The sequence below is a fragment of the Haliaeetus albicilla genome, chromosome 2 (assembly GCF_947461875.1).
Source record: "Haliaeetus albicilla chromosome 2, bHalAlb1.1, whole genome shotgun sequence".
In the NCBI taxonomy this organism is placed as follows: Eukaryota; Metazoa; Chordata; class Aves; order Accipitriformes; family Accipitridae; genus Haliaeetus; species Haliaeetus albicilla.
Genome location: NC_091484.1, coordinates 60,604,213 through 60,624,084, shown reverse-complemented (window position 1 = coordinate 60,624,084; position 19,872 = coordinate 60,604,213). Strand labels below are relative to the sequence as shown.

General features: G+C 44.0%; 1 protein-coding gene across 2 annotated transcripts in view; it reads right to left on the bottom strand.

The window, feature by feature from the left end:
- Window positions 1-9,520: 9,520 nt before the first annotated feature.
- The window catches only part of SPAG6 (sperm associated antigen 6), a 48,444-nt gene continuing 38,092 nt past the window's right edge, over window positions 9,521-19,872 (bottom strand). Inside the window, exon 11 of one of the 2 annotated variants that reach the window (XM_069776823.1) lies at window positions 9,521-10,933. In XM_069776823.1, the coding sequence (XP_069632924.1) occupies window positions 10,852-10,933 (82 nt within the window). In that variant the 3' untranslated portion in view covers window positions 9,521-10,851. Of the gene's footprint in view, window positions 10,934-18,658; window positions 19,848-19,872 lie in introns of those variants that run through there. The other variant, XR_011323303.1, reaches the window with a different exon arrangement.

Here is a 19,872-nt window from a genome sequence, read left to right as displayed (position 1 = left end):
GGCAGGACCGATGACAAAGAACAAAAGCGGACCAGTAATAACCGCTCTCCGCAAAGCAAACCCCCCTGGGTAAGCGAACCGAAGAGGGCAGGGCTCCCCCACAATTTGCCACCAGCCGGCCATTGGGTTAACAGGAGACCCATCAGGGACAGGCGGTGACAAAGGGGGCCACGGGAGGCTGAGACAGAAGGGCTGGCCCTTGCTGTCACCTGCCCAGTCCCTGCCACAGCCCGTGGAGCAGCAAGTGAGCTAACGTGCAGAAACGGGGTGAGCTTCAAGGTGAGGAACGGGGCGGTGAGCTGGGGGCCATTCCCCTCAAAATCTGGTCACCGCGAAGCCTCGCCCAGCCCCAGCTGTCATGGAGGTCGGGTTTAACGCAGACCCTTTGGATCGGTCTCTCCGCTCTTCCGTGCTTTGCGCAATCACCGGCATTTGCTTGAGTTGGGAACAAACCGCTGCTGGGTTGGCCGAGAGCAGCCCTGTGCCCACGTGGGCAGCAGGACCCCCGCTGCGAGGGAAGGCCCTCGCACAGCGGTGGAGAGCTGCGCTGGTGCGTCTTCACGTGACAGAGCAAAAACACAGACCCACACGCCGCAGGCTTGCCCAAATGTGATTCTGAAGGTCATAATACAAAGCTGGAATTTCAATGCTTGTCCATGAAATTATGAAGCTTTAGAAGAATGATCTTACTGCTCTCCTGCATCTCTCTGGCCAAAGGTAGGGCCCCCCGCCCCCAAAATCATTCAAATATGACCCAGGGGGCTTGTTGAAAGGAGCTTTGATGAGGTCTCGACCTTTGATAGAAACGGACAGGACCGCGTGTGCAGGAAGTGATGTTGTCTTCTGCTCCTCTCTCTTTTTCTAGATGAGTCCTATATGTGTCAGTGTTACCCAGAGCCGATAGCAGAGAGGCAGCAGTCACCAGAAACCACAGACAGCTTGGTTCAAAGGAGAGCAAGGAAGACCATGCGATGTTTACAGTAAGCATACGTATTTGATCTGGCCATGCTAGCTGCTCGCAAAGCGCTCCAGCCCAGTGCATATGGGCTCCATTTCATTTGAATAAAAACACTTTGGCTAGCTATGGAGGAAAAGAAACAACTTGCAAGAAGCACTTGCTAGTTTCACAGGAGTAATCACTCATCTGAAACTGGTAACAAAAAAACAGCCCTGTCGCTAAGCACATCAAACTTAGCTTGACTAATTTGTGACTGGTTATCTCTTTGTGAACAGTATGTTGAATCAAATCTGGGGAAAAGTGGGTAATTAATGAATCAGTCAATGACATCAGCTCAGTTAGAGACAAAGCTCAGCATCTTTTTTAGCTTGGGCCTGTCAGTTGTTGCAAATGATCAAACACCTAAAGAAAGAACATTTTTGCTGAAAAAAATGTACTGAACCGGGCAGACCCAGAAGCATTTGCAACAGAGCTGGGCTTGGCTGCTTCCCTGGGTTACTGCTGTACCACAGCTTTCCTCTACTGAAAGAGCAACACGAGATGACACATCAGGCAAGATAATAGTAAAATAAATTATTTTTCTCTCCATTCTCGTTGCTGAAACTGCTGGGAGAGGCATTTCCGATTTCCTTCTTCAGTAGCAGCTCTGGCCATCATGTAGTTTATCTGACCTTTGGCTACACCGCACCATGAAATCAGACACCGCTAGGAGGGGGGCCAGAACAAAGCCTGGAGAGATTAATAAGAGCATTATTTGCGATGTGGCACAGGGCCATGAGTCACCGTGCAGTCAGGCTGCTGCACCTTCTGGCAACAGGAACAGCCCAAGTTCTGCATCAAGCTCTCTGCTTTAAAAAAAAAAAATTATAATCCTCACTTGTGTTCTTCTTTTACACAAAATCCTGGTCAAAAGAATGAATGGGAGAAGGAGGAAAAAAAACCACTCAACTGGAGTGGAAGCAAAATATAAACATAAAGTTAATGTGTGACTTTCATTCAAAAGAGTCTATTCTTTGCATGATTGTTTGGGGCTTTGGGGGATTAACCAATAAAGAAAAAAATTCTGCTTGTTCAGCCTGATGTTAATGTTGGTGTGGTACTTTCATTACCGCAAAGATTTGCTCACATCCCCTTCTAATACCTTCCACCTTCACAGCTGCACCATGCTAGGGTGCAAATGCAGCGCTCTATGGCAAATACAGCTTCATTTTCTCATGTCATCATGTGCAAATGTCTTGACTTGGAGAACACTGAATTCTGTGCAGGTCAGGTTCAAAGAGCTTGAGGATAAAGAAATACATGTTATTATTATTATTATTATTATTATTATTATTATTACAGTTTTATACCAAGCCCGGATAGTAAGAAGAGGAATTAGATTTCTTATCTTCAACTGCATTTGACTGTAAGGTTAAAGATCAGCGACATCTTGATTAGGAAGCAAGAATGATATGAATCAAGAGATTCAAAATGAATCAAGATGATGTGAATCACAGTGAATCAAACGTGAATGATGTGAGTTGTGCTCTCTGTTAAGGAGCTCCCTGACTGTACCAAGTTCCAGCGGGAAAGCTGAGACCAGGGGAGTCTCTAGGTGAGGAGCAGAGAGGACAGTCCTGCTGGAGATGGGGCAGCCTCTCACAGCACGCCTGACCAGGAGGAGCCCATGAACGGGGCTTTCTACAGACAACGGGCAGAAGCGTCCTTCTTACCAACCCTGATCCTTATGGAGGATTTCAACCGTCCAGGCATCTGCTGGAAGTGCAACACAGCATTGAGCAGGCAATCCAGGAGCTTTTTACACTGCGCTAGTGGTAATTTCATCACGTGAATGCTGGAAGGCCCAGCTGGGGGTTATGGTCTGCTTGTCTTGCCAGTGGTGAATGTGGTCACAGTATCAGCCTGGGCTTATCTTCTGTCACTGTAACTGAATGCAGGATCTAGAAGAAGGCTGGGAAGGTAATGACAGAGTTAAGACTTTGGATTTCAGAAGAAGAAACTTCAGATTACTCAGGGAGTTGCTAAATAAAATCCCCTGGGATGCAACCATGAGGTGGAAATGTGCCCAGAAGACCTGAATGATTTTTAAAGAGATCTTACTGAGAGCTCAGCAAAAACCAATCCTGCTGTGCAGGAAGACAGAATTTTGACAGAAGACCTGATTGGCAACGGGAGCATCTTCTTGATGAAACCAGATGCAAAAAGGAAGCATGCAAGAGATGGACATGAGGGACAGCACCTGTTTCCTGAAAAAGTGGCCAATGTGATTGTGAGACTGCTGTCTACTGTCTGTGACAACTGCAGTGACTGGGGAAGTCCCCGGTGGCTGGAAAAAGTCTAACGCTTCATCTATCTTGAAAAAGGCGAGAAAGGAAACTGGGGAACTATCTGCTGGTGAGCAGCATCTCAGTCACTAGAAGATCAGTGAGTGTGTCCCTCTTGGGATCCACTTCCAAGGCCATAAAGGACAAGTTTGTATGGATTTACTGATGGCGAACTGGCCTGCTTTCTAAGATGAAATCACTGAATGTGTGAAGAAGATGAAAGCGCTGGGTGTAATCTACCCTGACATTAGTGAGGCTTTGACGCCATCTCACACAACATCACCACTTGGAAGCTCAGAGGGTGTGGGCCAAAAAGACAGACTGTGAGAGAGGCTGAAAACTGGCAGGTGATGCTTGGCAGGTCACCAGCTACCAGAGAAGCACCCAAAGGGTCAGTACTGAGATCCACATTGTTCAGCATCTTCATCAGCAAACTTGATGATGACACAGTCAGATTTGTTGATGACTTAAACTGTCTGGACTGACAAACAGCAAAGCTTCAATGCAGAGGCTCCTTTATAAACTTGAGATCTGGGCCAACAGACACCTCATGAGGTTCAGCAAGGAAGCGTGTTCCATTACAGGCTGGGAAGCACCTCGCTGAAGGGTCATCCTGGCGAAAAGGAGCTGGAGATTACAGAGGGCACAAGGCCAAATGTGAGTCACCAGTGTCCTCTCATCTGAACAGGGCATGTCACATCCTGGGCTACATTAGGAAGGCAGTGGCCAGAAAACTGAGGGAAGTTATTATCTCACTCTCTTCAGCTTTGCACCCAATCTTTGGGTCCAGCAGTCCAAGAGGGGCGTGGAGAAACTGGAAAGCGTCCAGTGGAGGGTTCCTGAGACGCCTGGAGGGATGTGAGAGGAGCTGAGGGAGCTGTGCTTGTTTAGTCTGATCAAGTGGAGGCTAAGGGCTGCTGGAACAGCCGCCCACAGCTCTTTGAAGGGCAGTTACGCAGACAAGAGCCAAACTTGTCTTCTTAGTGCTAGAGGCTGTAGAAGGAGCCAGTGGTCACAAGCTGAGGTCTGGACATGAGAAAACATGTTCACCAGGAGGCAGTGTAACCCTGAAACAGGTTGCCCAGAGAGGTTATGGAACTTCTGCCACTGGAGATATTTCAAGATTTAGCTGGACCATGGCTGACCTCGTCCTGTGTTGGTGACAGCCCCATTTCAAGCAGGGTGTTGGACTAGATGAACTCCAGAGGTCCCTTGATTCTACAATTAACTAACTGAAATAATAACTGTGTGAAATGTTAGCAAAATATGATTATAAATAAGATTAAGTGGATTTGTTTCCAATTTGCAAGAAGAAGGTAGCGGAATATGCACTATTTCATATTTTTGCACTGCACTAGAAGAAACTATACAGTGATTCCTGAGTAATGTTTTAAAAAACTCCAAGGTCGGGGGAACAGTAAATAACAAGGAGGAAAGATTGTAACCCAAAGAGTCAACTTGATCATTTGCATCGGCACAGTGAAACCGTAAGCTTTCCAATGCAGCCAAAAGCAAGCTCAGACATTTACAACGATGAAAGATTTACAGCAGAAGAGATGCCATGCTGATCAGCAGAGGTTAGGGAAAAAGACTTGGCGAGCACAGTAAATGAATTTGAATTTTCAGAGCATATTGCTGTCACAAAAGGAGCTAATATACAAAGATCGGTGCACACCAACGAGGATAAAAGGAAACGCCAAGTGTGACACAGTAGGTTACGTCACCTCTGACATCAGCCCTCGTGGGCTGTTCTGCTGGCCACCTCCTGAGCAGAATACAAATGAAAAGGAGAGAGTCCTAGAGGGTACAAAATGTCTTATGGTGAGAGACTGAAACATTTCAGTATGGTAGCTTTTCAAACGTGAGCATAATGGAGATTTCTGCACTGGTTCGAAGAGAGGTGATTGCACATTTCTCAGCGGCATAAGGGCAAACCTGAGTTTTGCTGCTTCCTAGTTGAAAGAAAAGAAAAGAGCTTTTACAGGCACTGTGGCGTGTTTTCCTCCACCTCCCACACACAGGCAGGGCCAGCAAGCCCGTGCCAAGCCCTGCAAGCCCTGCTACTGCCTCTGCCCCAGTGCTGAGGGAGCAAACTCAAAGCGGGGCTGTGGGCATGGGCAGCAGGGACATGGTTTTCCCTCTGCAGATCTGTTTTGCTGCTTCCAGCAATTTGCTGCCTGGAGCATCTGCCTATTCTACCCTCACCCAACACAGGCTTTGGTCTCTGCACATTTAGACAAGGAACACAGATTCAGCATCTCTTAAAGCTTTCCCAAAGGTTGGAAGTTGAAGCTAGATCAGTTGAAACAGAAACAAGCCACAGTTATGTACACAACATATATATGAACTAAATAACAGTCATTAACTATTGAAATAAATTACTGCTGACTGACGAGCAAATGCTATTAAATTGAGTGTACATTTGTCCCAAAAGCTGGTGTTTTCTGCAGCTATTAGGCTTGAAACATGACTTATCCCTGGGTTGCCTAAGCGGGAGGTCAGCTAGATGATCACGCTGGGTCTTTCCGGCCTTAAATTCTGTGGCTGTGTGGAAATTATGTGTCAGGGGGTTTTTCTCATCATAGCCAGACTGAGAGCTTGAAATCCACATGGTTACTGACAACTCCCAACTGTCAGTAAAGCTGTTTCACAGAAAGTGTTACATGACTGATGTCTCTACAACTGCACTTTTCCAAACAGATGGGGGGAAAAAAAAGGCACTGGTCTCAAATCAAATTAGTCTTGATGGATTACGCAAAAGAAATTTAACACATGCTCCACATTTTGAGAAACTTCTAAATATAACATCTCCATTGAAAACAAAGTATATGACGGTGCTAAAAATATGTAAATACACAGCTATAAAACTATCTTCACATTACAGAATGAGGACGACTATTAGGAGCTGGAAAAATGACATTTTCTTGATGCAGGACACCCATGTCAAGGTTGCCACACCTTGTTTAACCTCAGAGATAAGCTCATTTCTGAATGCTCACTGTTTGACTTCTAGAGGTTTGTCTCTACTGAACACAGGGCAAAGATAAAAATGTTCCCATTGTAATTTATGTCATCATTGCATTTAGAAATAATAAATCCATGACATTATGGAAAAAAATTAAAATAACCCACAAGGGAAAATGTGATATTTAAATTCTGTTGCAGCTGGAAACATACTGTAATAAAGAATTAACCAGTGAGTCTTGGTCTACACCCTGGTATTCTTCCATTATAATTAAGCAGGGTGTAATTTTATTTTACCAGAGTAGTTATACTGGTAAAACATTTACTGCATATGCAATTTTCCTCGTATAAAGGTATGATGCCTTAGTATATGTTATGCCATCACCATCTGAAGAAAGAGATACAGCAATATAAGAATAGCACCCTAGTATACCTACATACCTACCAAGCAATTGTACTGGTTTAAATGGAGCCGTGTGGTTAAGGGAACATACTGCATATGTTCAAAGAGGTTCTTGGAAAGTTAGAGAGTGATATTCTGAAGATATAAGTCTTTTACAATTACTTGTAGGAATTAATAATAGTAGAAAAAGCAGTCTCAGACACAGAATTAGCAGAATAAAAAGGCAGAACTGAAATTTGCACAAACAAAAAAGGCAGGGTTTTTTTCTGAATAATTTCAAATTACACAGGTAAAACAGGCCCTGAGAAGTACAGCAAATAGGGTCTGTATAACAGAGGAATAATTTTCTCATGAAAATTACATTTGAATTCATTTATAGCCATCTTTTGGTGCTCCAAAAGATAAAAAGCAAATCACATCTCTAGGTCCTTTATTCCATGTAGAATCTGCTTTGAAAATAGAATAATGACAGCTTCCTAATTATTATTTTTAAGGTAATTTTTAAAATAAGAAAAAGAATCTCCCATGTAATTATCAAAAAGAATTAATATCGTTCCAGGAACAGCAGCAAAAAATTGGACTGTAGCCTCCTACCTGGTACGGAGCCAGGGAGTTTTCTTTGGTAAGACCGTGGCAGGCAGAAGAGGCATAAAAACCATTGTAGCAGCAGACATTAAGAACATTAGCACGGGGGACGATTTTGTTCCACTTGTCAGTGAACACATACAAGACCATCTTACTTGGCTCAGTAAAGACCAGTGTGGCTCTGTGCGAGCGGCTGGAGAAGAACATCCATTTCTCCACGAGAAACACCCAGAGTACCACTGCGGGGAAAGGCACTTGCAGTTCTTGCAACAGTAGTTAGAATTATAACTGGGGGTACTGAAAAAGTATTAGCTAGCCTAAGAACTGCTTTTTTTTGTCTTCTGTAAGTTTTACAGACATTAATTTTGATTCAGCCCTGGCTTATGCCAGCTTGCAGCAGCAGCCAGATGGGGCTCGCTGCCCCACCAGGCACCTACATGACTTTGTGGGGATGTTTATGTGGTGGGAGGTGCTGCCTGGGGAAGGATCTTGTTCAGGCATGTGCTGAGTCAATGTATTTCTCTGGCAGCTTGTACTGGCAGAACAATTATAGTGGCCAAAGAGTTATTTATAACTGTCCTCCCGCAACAGGATTCTTGAGGGAGGATGTTGGTACGAACGCTGCTATTCCGTGTACACATACATCTGCACACACGGCAGCTGCATCTCTATTAAATGAATGCAGAATACTGTTCTGACATAAGTCCTGGGGTTTTTTTTCCCAAGGAGGACACTTGTATGGGGGAAAAAAGAATGCAGCTCCAACCACAGTCAGTCCACACCTCATCTGAAAGCCTGGAGGCCTCCCCACAGATTGCCATAACTTCTTCATGAACTCATCAGAACTGACAGCATGGGTAAGCCTCTGACCATACAAACAAACCCGAACACTAATGTGGCTTCACTCACTTTGGCCTGCCTTAGATTCACCTCCCCTCAGAAAGCAGCCACCATACAGCTTCTGAAGCCCGTGTGAGTGTGAGGAAAGGGAAACTTATCCTTGAACAGCTCAGGCTCCAAACTTGTCACCCTGCAGGAGAGGCACCCCATCGGACGCTGCAGAGCTTCGCTCCCTGCTGGCTGCAGCCCCTTCACTTGCTCACGTGGAACAAGTTACAAAATCAGATCATTGCTTAAACAATTTAACCAGTAACCTACCATGGGTGAAGAATGACCTTCGTAGTATTCTTACTTTCTTGTACTCTGGAATATGGATGAATCAGGTAGAAAAATGAAACGATCTGAAAATGCAATGGCAAATGCCTAATCTGCAAAATGCAGTCATATATGTATGGGGCCTCCACACAGCAGCGCGCCTTCATTATTGTACTGGCTGCAAGCAGGTTGGTGAGGAACAGAAATAGTCCTTGGGCACTCAAGAATGTGTGCCTGCTAGTTTATTTTCTTTGTTTTGCAGTTTCAAATGCGAGCGTTCAGCCTGCCTGTCTGCTGCGAGAAGCCTCTGCAGCGGAGGAGACGCTGCTTCCCGCACTGAGGTTTTGTACATGTGCCTTTCCTGGCATTTCCCCGTGCAGGGGGAAAATGTGCATTTTGTTCTTTGTGTACAGAAAATGTAAGGAAACTGGGAAACAGGACGGGGTTGTTTACTAACCCTCTCCGCAAGCCAATGTAGCGGTAAAGGAAGACCGAATGCAAAATCTCCATGAGAGAGAAAACAAAGCCTGTCTCTCTTCCATCTTGAATCTCAGGGTCCTGCCAGGCAGACATGATGTTTCGCACATTTAAAGGTGCAAAGCACATAATAGGAGCTATATCATAGGGCAAATAAATACATCTGCATGCATTTCAGAGAAGGTAGGACTGGAAGCAAAAAAAAACACAAGCACAACCCTTTCTCCACCATTTTAGTTTGATAGGTGGATCTGTATGTTACAAACTACCACAACAGTAGAAGGAGGTGTTGCAAAAGGGAAAAAGGCAACTAATTCCAAAATTGGGATTCAAACCCTCTTGCACGCAGCATAGAAATTAGACAAAGAAGTAATCTTTTGTACTGATAGGGCTGAATTAAGAAGCTTTCATTCATGGTCATTCTATATTTATTTCACCTACACAAACCCTGGTTTGATTTGGGGGGTTCAGAGGAGCTGGAAAGATTTCATAATGCCACTGTGTCAGCGTTTGATGGCTGTTTTTTGTTCCAGACAACATAAGGGATGTACAGCAGCTACTGAAGTGCCAGTATCAAAGAAACAGCAGCGATGTTGCCCTTCACAATTATTTTTATTCTAAGACTCATGTGCTTTGTTACATTTTCTTAAAAAAAAAAAAAAAAAAAGGCAAAAAAATCTCTCTCCTTAATGGCGCTAAAATTAGTAATGCCAAGAATAGATACCAAAATCATCTTCTTCCCCATTTATTTTGCTCAGATGTGAATGACGCGGCATGAAGCACAGAAAAGGAGTATATTAATCTCATGCTGCTGGAAAAACAAGTGTATTACATTGCTGAAATGTCAAGTTTCCACCATGCATTTGATAATAGATTGTGTGCTCGGTTTCTTGCATCCGTTGTAGCAGCTTACTGAAGATATGCTCTGCATTTGCCAACAAACCAGCCTGCCCTTTGGACTGAATCATTCCAGCCAACTGCGGCTTTATCATTAGCCCTTTTAGGTGTGGCCTGGCCTGTCAGATGGCTGTGTATTTGAAAAACAGTTAATACTTTTTTAACAACAGAATCCTTCACCTGATTGATCTTTTTTATTTTATTATCCCATAATCTTCCATCATGCACTCTTCCCGCAAAGATTTTTGGCTACCGTAACAGGTGAAATGTCACACCTGGACATCACCCATCACAGCGGCATTTTTCTCTGCATTGCAATTGCATGGGTGGTGGTTTGTTTCACAGGCTGCAGTAAGCAGGTAGGAACAACTCTGGCAAGAAGGGTTGCACGCTATCAGTGCAGGTCCCCTGATGACTTCTATCAAAATTTTAAGGCTGTACATGTGATGAAATGCCCTGATACTGAGCTTCAGTCTGTTTCAAATTATATAAAATGGCTGCACGTAAATCTCATTCCGAGTGGTCCTCCTCAGACACAGGCTGTGACAAGCTCAGGGTGCGGAGTTCTACATAACTCGGTACAATTGCTATATCCTAGTTATCATTTGGGAAAAAACAAGGACTTACGGTACCTTTCTTCAACGCACTTAACCAAAAACTGAGACTGGAAAGCATCAGTGATCATACACATCTTCTCCAAAAACTCTGGAGAGGAACCAGCTTCTAGAAATTCTTTCCTTTCAGCTGCAGCCTTGCAAAACCTGCTTGTCTTCAAAATCTTATAGCTGTAGTTGAACGAGCTGTGCTGTCAGCTGCCTGGTTTTAGACACACTGCTGCTGCAGGCTAGAAAATAAATGTGGGGTCAGTACCTGAGGGATGGGTGCAGAGAGGGAGCTATAAGAGGAGAGGAAGAAGCCTGTATCTATGAGAAGTGACCCACATAAAGAGCCCCTGGCCCCTGCCTGCTTTTCTCCCCCCGCCTTGCCCCTGCCTCGCGCAGTGCGGGATGCCACGTTGTGCGGGAAAGACGAGCTGAAAAGCAGTGCAGGAGGAAGACAGTAACACACCACCAGGCACTGGAAAGTAGTCAGCACCTCCAGGAACAGGCAAGGCTGAAAGTAGCAGTGGGCACAGAGAAGATGCTACCGGCTTGATGAAGGTAAGAAGCACTGTAAGAAAAAAAGAAAGTGGACAAATTAGCTGAATAAATTTTGTGGTGAAAACAGCTGGATGAGCATCTCTGGAGACTGAGAAAAACCAGAAACAGAATGGAGAGATCATCATCATCTGTCCGTGCTTATAATGATGACAGATATGACAGCCTGCCCAAGCCAAGCATTGCCGTCCTGCTGCGGCACTTTCTCTTCCCAGAACAAAGCTCCTCAGCAGTCGCTTTGAGCCCAACAAAAAAATTGACATCTTTTACTGCTGCTTCCTGTGTTTTTATTTTCTGTTCACTATTTCTGTTTTGGTTTTGTATTTTCCTCTCTCCCCATCTTGGTGATGATCAGTGAAGAGCATTACCTGCAAAACTGCATTGCCTGTGAGTGGGCACAAGAAAAGGCTTCCTTGCCTTCCAGCCTCTTTCCCGAGCTGGATCCTCTCAGAGTCTCCTTAGCAGCATTTGTCCCTCATCAGATGTCATGTAAGAAATACCTGTGTTTAATAGTTGGGCCAAAAATTTTTCATAGTGGTGTTTCTCTAGCCCAAAGGGTCTGTATTTAGACATGTTCTTTAGTTTTGTGCTCATCTCTTCTGTTAAATCCTAATCTATACAATTTCAGTGTAGAGTCACGGTCTCTCTCTCCCCCTTTACTCCAATAAACTGCCAATGCAGATATTCCTGTCACACCATAGGGAATATCCCATCAGTTACCAATTACATATCAATAGCAGGTATGAGACCTATGACAGGAATTGTATTATCACCTAATCTCTATATACCTTCTCTGTATTTTGCAGAACATCGTATGAGAAGCCATGTAAAATGCCTTGTCCTATGGAAGGAAGAGTGGGAAAGAATAACTGGCACATAAGTACTCACTTGAGAAGCTGACCAAATGTGGTTTTTGTCCTGGTTTCAGTGGTTAAACCACAACAGTTCTGAAGTTAAAAAAATGAGTTACTGACATTTCTCTGGATGGTGGTTTCCACTCCTGAGTAAAGCTCGGCACTGTCCCTGACTACCATTCATCCTCAGCCTTCAGCCTCAGGCTGCATGGGACAGGGAGGGTAACCCCGCATGGCAAGCACCAGGCTGCCAGAGGGCTGGCAAACTGCCATTGCAACTCCTGGCCACAAAAAGGACTTTAGAAGGGATCCTGGGAATTGCAGACCAGGAACTTTGCCTGCTAATGGCAGTAGAGTCTAAAAAAATAAAGCCACTGTAGACAGGGATAAACATAGTCTGTTGGGAACAAGGCAGCATGGTTTCTGCAGAGAGAAACCCTGCCTCACCAACGCACCACAGTTCTCAGAGTGCATCAGTAAAGATGGAGAGTGAGTCTGGCAGACATAGTACCATCCAATTTTGAAAAAGCTTTTGGTGAGGTTCCACACCAAAGGTTATTAGAGAAACTAACTTGCCGCAGGATGGGAGGAGAGACTCTTACAGATAGAAAATTGGAGGCAGGACATGAAGCAAAAGATAAGGCTTAATAGTCACTTTTCAGGGTGGAGAACAGGCATCAGCAAGGTCTCCCTGCTGTGGGATTGATGGTGGGACTGGCTTTACTCAACAGTTTCAGTGAGTACCTGGAGGAGACCATACAGCGTAGTCCTCAAGTTTGTATGTGACACTAAGTTCTTTCAGGCAAGTAACTCTAGAAGGGCTTCATAAAATGGAGTGAGTGGGCAATGGGTCCATAAGCAGATACTAGAAGGGTTAGGCAGTGATGAGCTTCTAACATCCAAATCCAACAGCTGGGGATGCTGGGGGAGTACAGAGAGGACGGGCCGCAGGATGTGACCAGGCTTACCTGCTCTCTGTAGGTAGCACTGCCTCCTGCCGCTGTTGGAGACAGACTCGGGGCTGGATGGACCGTTGGTCTGATGCGGCACCTAATGTCTTAAGTTCTTAAATGTGCTTCTGCACACCGTCCCAAGACACTTCCTAGTTTCAGAGCACACTCTGATGGGGCGAATTCCTGGCTTGGCACTAAGCCTGGGATGTAAAAACCCATGGAGTCCAATTACTTCAGTCCCCAAAGCCAGTACTGCCTGCCTCCATCCGCGTCTTCCCTAGTAGCTGACCTGCTGGCAGGCTGACCTGCTAGGCACGCTAAATATAAAACCCGTCAAGGACCACAGGACAGTTAAAGACAGAAGGAAACAGACTGTAGATGTGCTTTCACACACGTGCAGTCTCTCAGTTCCTCCTTCTCCATTAGCAGCCCTTGAAGAGGAAAGGTCTGTGCAAAAATGACAGACGCTTGACCCGAAATCCCTGCTTCCACCGCCTCACCTCTCCTTGGATTTCTATGGGGTTTGGAGAGCAGCCTTTCAAGGGCCACGATCACTCAGCTTCCCATCCTTCCTCTTCAGTCTGCTGGTGCAGGCACGTCCATCCGTGTGCTGCAGGAAGGCCTGTCCCTTTTAAAGGCAGGGTCTGCTGATGCTCATTCCTGCCTCTCCTCTACCCACCGCCTCGGAGCAGGCGACTGGTAGAACTCGGTGGCTTGGTCCGCCAGCTCCACGACCACGCTTTTGGTAGCCAAAAATGGCCTGATTCAGTTCCAGAGCACGGTCTGCCCTCAACCGTGACAGGGCTATCTTAACCCGTGCGGAAGGTCACCGTCAGAAATCCCACGCAGGAAAAGAAGCTGAGCCCCTGGAGCCGGTGGGGCGGCCGCCGTCCGCCTGCCGCCAAGGCTCTGCCTTGCAGCACCCACCGCCCGGCACAGCACCAAGGGCCGGGGAGGGCGGATTGAAACAAGAAAGCATGATTTAGCAGCTTGTGTATTCTGTCAGCCTCCGTGGTTTCTGCAGCAATAGGTAAAGCGTGAATTCTCTGTCTCTGCCACCGCCTCCTGCTTCCCGGTTTGTTTGGGCTGTATCCCGAAGCCTGGCCTGCATCACATCCCCTTTCCCGATGCCCAGATGCACACCTCCAAGGTTCCCGAGCTCACTTTACTGAGGGAGGACTGGCGAGCCCAGCCTGAAGAGAGACTTCTGCTACCACTTAGAGGAGCTGCATCCCAGCTCCCCCTCCCCCAGTCCCTTCAACACCACCCACACAGCAATCCATCAGCATCACCCATGGAGCATCTGGGGGCAACATGTAATTAGGAATGATGCTGCCTGCCATTTATAGACATACTACTGCAAAGAAAAGCTGGTGAAAGTAATACCCACCGACAGACATACCTTATAGCGTGCATCAAACATTGATGGGGAAAAGTAAAGGAAAGGTGGAGGAAAGATACAGAGGGAAGGGAAAAGGGTGAAGGCAGTAGCGTACTCCCCACAGCTTTAAAACAAAGCAGCCATTAAAATACATGCTCAGAGTGATCACGATGTAGTTGTCCGATAGAAGTTTATTTGAAGCAATAAATGAATTCTGTAAAATAAGAACACCCTGTCTTGCTGGATAAGTAGAGCTGCATTTGCTCCATGATCCCTTCGCTAGGATACAACCCAGCAGAAATTGTGCAGGCATCCACATGCTACATTGCCTATGCGGAGGACGTCATGGGCCCCGTGGTGTTTTCCTCTCCTCTTGAAGTCTTTCACTGCAAGAGATCTTCTTTGAGATTTTCCTCACAGCTGATAACTGTCTGGCTCATCTCAAGCACACCCGCCCCTCAGTTTGAGAGTTTCTTTTCAATCATTTCCTATTTTTAATCTCCACCTTAATTTTTTAAAAGGATTTTAAAAAATCGGTTGTGCTTGTCACGACACTGTAAGCATTTAATATGCAGGCCTGCGTGTTCGCTTTCAAGGCATACATCAGCCTATTGTCACAGCAAAAACCAGCTGTTTGTGAGATCCTCTAACAATTCTGCCAAGACTCAGTAACTAGCCTTGGAAAAAGCAAAGTTAAACAAAAGGAGTGGGAACTATGACAAGCAGTGTGTGGAGTGGTAATTTAGAAGGGCAGGAGGAGATGTGAAGAGTAATTAGCCAAATAAACAAAAACACAGGACACATTATTTAAGTGCATCACAACCTGGAATCAAGTAACAGGAGTACCTGAGATCTGGAAAAGCACTGGAAGGAACTAAAAGAGAAATTCTTGCATCTCTCCCACAGATAAAGTCATGTAGGAGATACGTGCTTCAGTGAATTTGAGTTAAAGCAAATGAAAGAATTAAAAAGACAGAGAGACAAGATGAAGGAAATCCAGAAGTGACTGAACCACTGTTTTGTTCAGTAGGAGAAAGGGAAAGAAGAAATGAACGAGCTGCCTGCTCAGAGCATAACAATACAGCAACAGAAGACAGCAAAGACCTCAGTGCTGTGCTTTTGGGGCTATGGAAAATGCTCTTCTAATGAGGAGTTTTTCAATCACATTATGAAGCCAGATCAAATCCCTCCATTGCTTTGTTCAATCACTTGGTTTGCTAATCTGCAGCAGTAGAACTGATGGCAGTTAAACAGGATGGAATTTATATCAGGCTTAGAAATTGTACTTGCTGCCTACGGTTTCCCTGCAGAATGGCTTCAAATTACACTGCACTTGTGTGAAGTTGCAGAGTTTTGTCATCTAACCATTCCACCACTCCAGAGCACATCACGGGAGCTGCACCGCTGTCATCTGACTGCCATATGCCCCCGGCCCAGGAACCTTCCTTCAGTGCAGTCACCCTCAAATCAACAAAACCTTTTGCCTGGCTGAGGGTTTTCAGGACCCGCTCCCCAGACAAGTAGGACAGCCTGTCTGCAGCACTAGTTAACTAACATCCATCTTTTACGTATTCTTCATGTGTCTATCACCCCAGGATTCCAACACACTAGCACCACATTTCATTCATCTGCAACAGATGAACATTCATCTGAAGTTTTATTAGCATACTAGTGAATTTTCCCAAATTACCTTTTAGTTTTGTGGATTTTTTCAGTTCCTTCAACAGCTATTGCTAAGGGTTTTCACACTATGATCCTGACAGGCGACTATGCTGTGTATAAAAGGATCTCTAGCTCTGGTCCTTTGCACTACTCAGGTTGAGGGGAAGGGAGAGGTATGTATATCCCTCCTTCAAGATTCAAATAATTTTCATTAAGATTACAGAAAATTACTTGTGGTCTCTGAAGAGCAGCAAAAATCCAGATTTCAGATTGCTTTTGTAGTCCTGTGTTCTTCCTTCAGGTGTGCAATGATGTAGCTCTGTCTATTTTCACACAGAAGGAATCCAGCTGAGAGCACGTTTTATTATAACTCCAGATGATGAAAACCTCATTTTTCTCAGGTGGTCAGAGAACAAGTCCCAGTAAACTGGCATTCTTTTCTCTCTCATCTGAATTCTGCAGAGGAACTCAAATTGTTTATAAAGCCATTTCAAAAAAAAAGGGAGGATGGTCCTGGACTTTTTCACCTTTTCAATTACTCTTCAATCTCTTAAGAACAGTCATTTAGGTCAGAGTAGTTAAACTGCTATAAAACAGCTGCTAAAGCATTCTTATATTGTAGATTAAACAGCAATTTTGCCAAACATTCCCATGGCACGACTATATTAGCATAAACACAAAATGATGCAACTGCCTGGCCCCAAAGCAGGAGGCAGAGACAAGCCCCATGACCAAACTCAGAGATGGCTACAGCAAGGAGGTATTACTCATGAAAGGAGATAGAAAAATTGAAGCCTCCTTACATATTCATTTCCCAAAGCAGATAATAGCTGCAACACCAGTATGTTACTGATTCTTCTATCTTCCTTCCTACCTAATGCCCTGTGCGGCTGGGGATTCAGTCTCCAACACAGAGCATGAGCCATTCCCTGAAAGCGCTAGAAAGATTTTCCTACCATCCCCTCACTTGAAGCACTGCTGGGGAAGTAAAAAAGAAAATCATTTTATCACTTCTGCCTTGTTTCCAGCAAGAAGCAGAGCTGTTCTGAGCAAAAGGAGTACAGGTGATACAGATCCAGTGTCTGATTCTCACTGCAATGGAAATCAGGTGGGTGCTGCTGTGCTTAATGGAAATTAGTACCATAAAGTTGGCATTAGTGAGCAGAGGACTTGCCAATGACCCACTCTCCTTCAGTCACTAAAGATGCTTTAGAGAGGCAAGTCTCGTGAAAGCAAAGACAGAAATTGTTACAATTCTGTTTTGGTTGACCATGCTTGCAAGTGTGTACATACGTGTATACAGGGAGGGGTTACATAAAAATCAGAGCAGACTACAAATGGGAGCTGTTTTTTCCAAATTTTATATGTTGCTTGAGTCATAAAAAATTAACTTCACCCAACTCAGTAAACTCCCTTCCCTCTTTGTTCATATTCACTCTAGTATATCCATCATTTTTGATCCTCTACTGATTTCCATTGTTGGGGCTTATTTTCTGTGACTTGAGAACCTGAAATTATGCTATATATCTTTGTAGCTCATTGAACTAACCAGCATTTATTTTAATTTAGTAAGGAAACATTTGGCTGGGTGTGACCAAATAAATACTGTGTCTAAACCAACACAGATATACTTTGTACAAGGCTATAAACCTGTCTCAGAGCTCTAATGATATTGCAAGTCAATGAAGCTTCAGTGTTCTCATTAACATGATTCCATCAGACCTCTATATTGCGTATTATTAACTTTTAACAATAGATTGTAATATAATTTATAGCACTGTGGGGCAACAAAGGCTGAATCTTGGTAGTAATCCAACCTTTTAGGTTGATAATGGCTTTAACACTGACCTAATATTGAAAGGTGAACATGTATAGAGGCCATCAGACCTAATTATAAATAGGACAACAGGGATTAAACACATCACTAGTCTGTATCAGTGAAAACAAAACTTTCCTTGAGAGCAAAGGGCACAGATCTTGTCACAAGATTACGAAGAGTTTTGTTGCTGACTTTGACACAAAAAATAATCAAGAACGTTGTTTTAAACAAAGATATTAACACACTTCCCACCCTCCCAAAATTTAATTTTTGTTATAAAAGGAACAAAATATAGAATAGCTAAAGTTAATCTGGGTACCTATTATTTAACTCAATTTGAAGGTAGGAACTAGTAGGAACAAGCATATTTTTATGAAGAAAAAGCAAGCCTTCAAAATCTCTGTGGAAATCTGTTAAGACGATGACATTAGTACCCTCACATCGTTCCTCTCCATAGCTTGCTGATGCATGATAGTGAACACAACTAGTTTCTGCTACAGATCATGGTCCTCAGCACTTTGCTGAGCACTCAGCAAACCTCACAATCGGACCTCTGGGTAGGAGGGTACACAACCAACTACAAAACACGTTTAACTCAAGTAAGAGTAACTTCTTATGAAAGGCAGCACAATACCATTTCCTGGTTTAAAAAGCCTTCTCATCACCAAAATATGCTTTAGTATTGCTTATATGTATTTTCTAATTCAATCTTTTGTGCAGTATCTAGAAATACAGTACAGCGGTAATAACGTAATTAGTATTTTCACTAGCTAAATTATAGAGGTGACTACAGAATACAGCATAGTAGCATCAATATTAACAGTTAAGTATTATACAAAAATGACACAAATAGTTTTAGTATAGTCATGAGAGACACTGTAATTTCCTCTTTCTCCAAGATCCCTTCAAATTGTGTCAGATGAGGAAACTCACAAAATCCACTGGAGTTCAACTCAAATTCTAAAAATCAGCATCTTGAAGATTTCTTAAGTAAATTTTTGTAGGTTCTTGAACAATATTCCGTTCTGAATATGGTATTAGTTATAAAGAACTTAAGTTCTGCTGCATCGACCTCTCATATGAATTTAATTTTCCCAGCACTCTGCAAGTTAACAAAGGAGTATAACAGATACTTCACAGCTGAAGATGATGATACATAGGGATTTGTAGTAATTATCCAAGACCATAAAAGCAATCCTATGTCAGTACAAGAAGTGGAACCACTGGCTTTGCAGTCTAGCACTACTCCCTATCTTTTTTTCTACCCTGGTCACATAGTGACATCCAGAAGTCTAACAACAAAGACACTGGACACTAAACAGCCATTAAGGAAGATACTGAGGCAAGCATGCTTTCACAGATTCCTCACCTGAAGGGACAATAATCAGCCACCCCTACATGCCCCAAAATCACCGAACTCCAATTTACACCAGAAGCTGAAGGCTATCCCATGGCATCCTCCATGCCCAAAACTCCCTTTTGGCCAAGCTAATTCACAACCCCCTTAGAACTCACCAAGAACACTGAGGATCTACCCACACTCCATCCACTTTCTAATTACAGTAACTTTATGTTTTACTTCACAAAATGAGATTCATTTCTTCCTTCACCAGTTCCATTCAGCTCCTTCAACAGTTTGTTCGTTTGTTTGTTAAGATGCAGATCTCCAGCAGATTGATCACTTCAGATGAGACAAAGCAATCCCTTGGTAAATCCCTCTGGAAATGCAGAACATATTATATGCACAAGAGTTGAACTCCTTGAATTTCCCCTTTTCATATGCTCTTGGTTTCCAGTCATTCAGATAAAGAATGGAGCTTTTGTAGGCCAGTTAATCCATCCACTGAATGAAATATGGTAAAGTTTTACACATCCACATGTTCTTTCAAGGCCCTGGTTTACATCTGTAGATGTAATAATAGCTGTAGTAATGTAGACAAAAATCATGGCTCGGGCCCCCAGAGAAGATCTTTAAAGACTTGGGTTGAAAAGTCCCAATGCTGCACTCAAAGGAACTGGCAAAATGATTTAAGGGCTGTCTCCGCTTACATTTATTTCTGCCAAAGCACTGGCTTAATTTTCTTTGTGTGTCTTAATAAGCCACCTCTGTGAGAGGGACTCTTACTTGAAATGCTTGTATGTCCTAAGCTCAGAAGTAGGCACTGTTGAGTGGTAAGCTGAGACAAACATCCAAGGTGGTGTCAGGCCCAAGCTGCAAAATGAGCCTGTTCTTCATCTTCTCTAGCATCAGTCACAAACTAGCATGAAAACAGCATTTACACA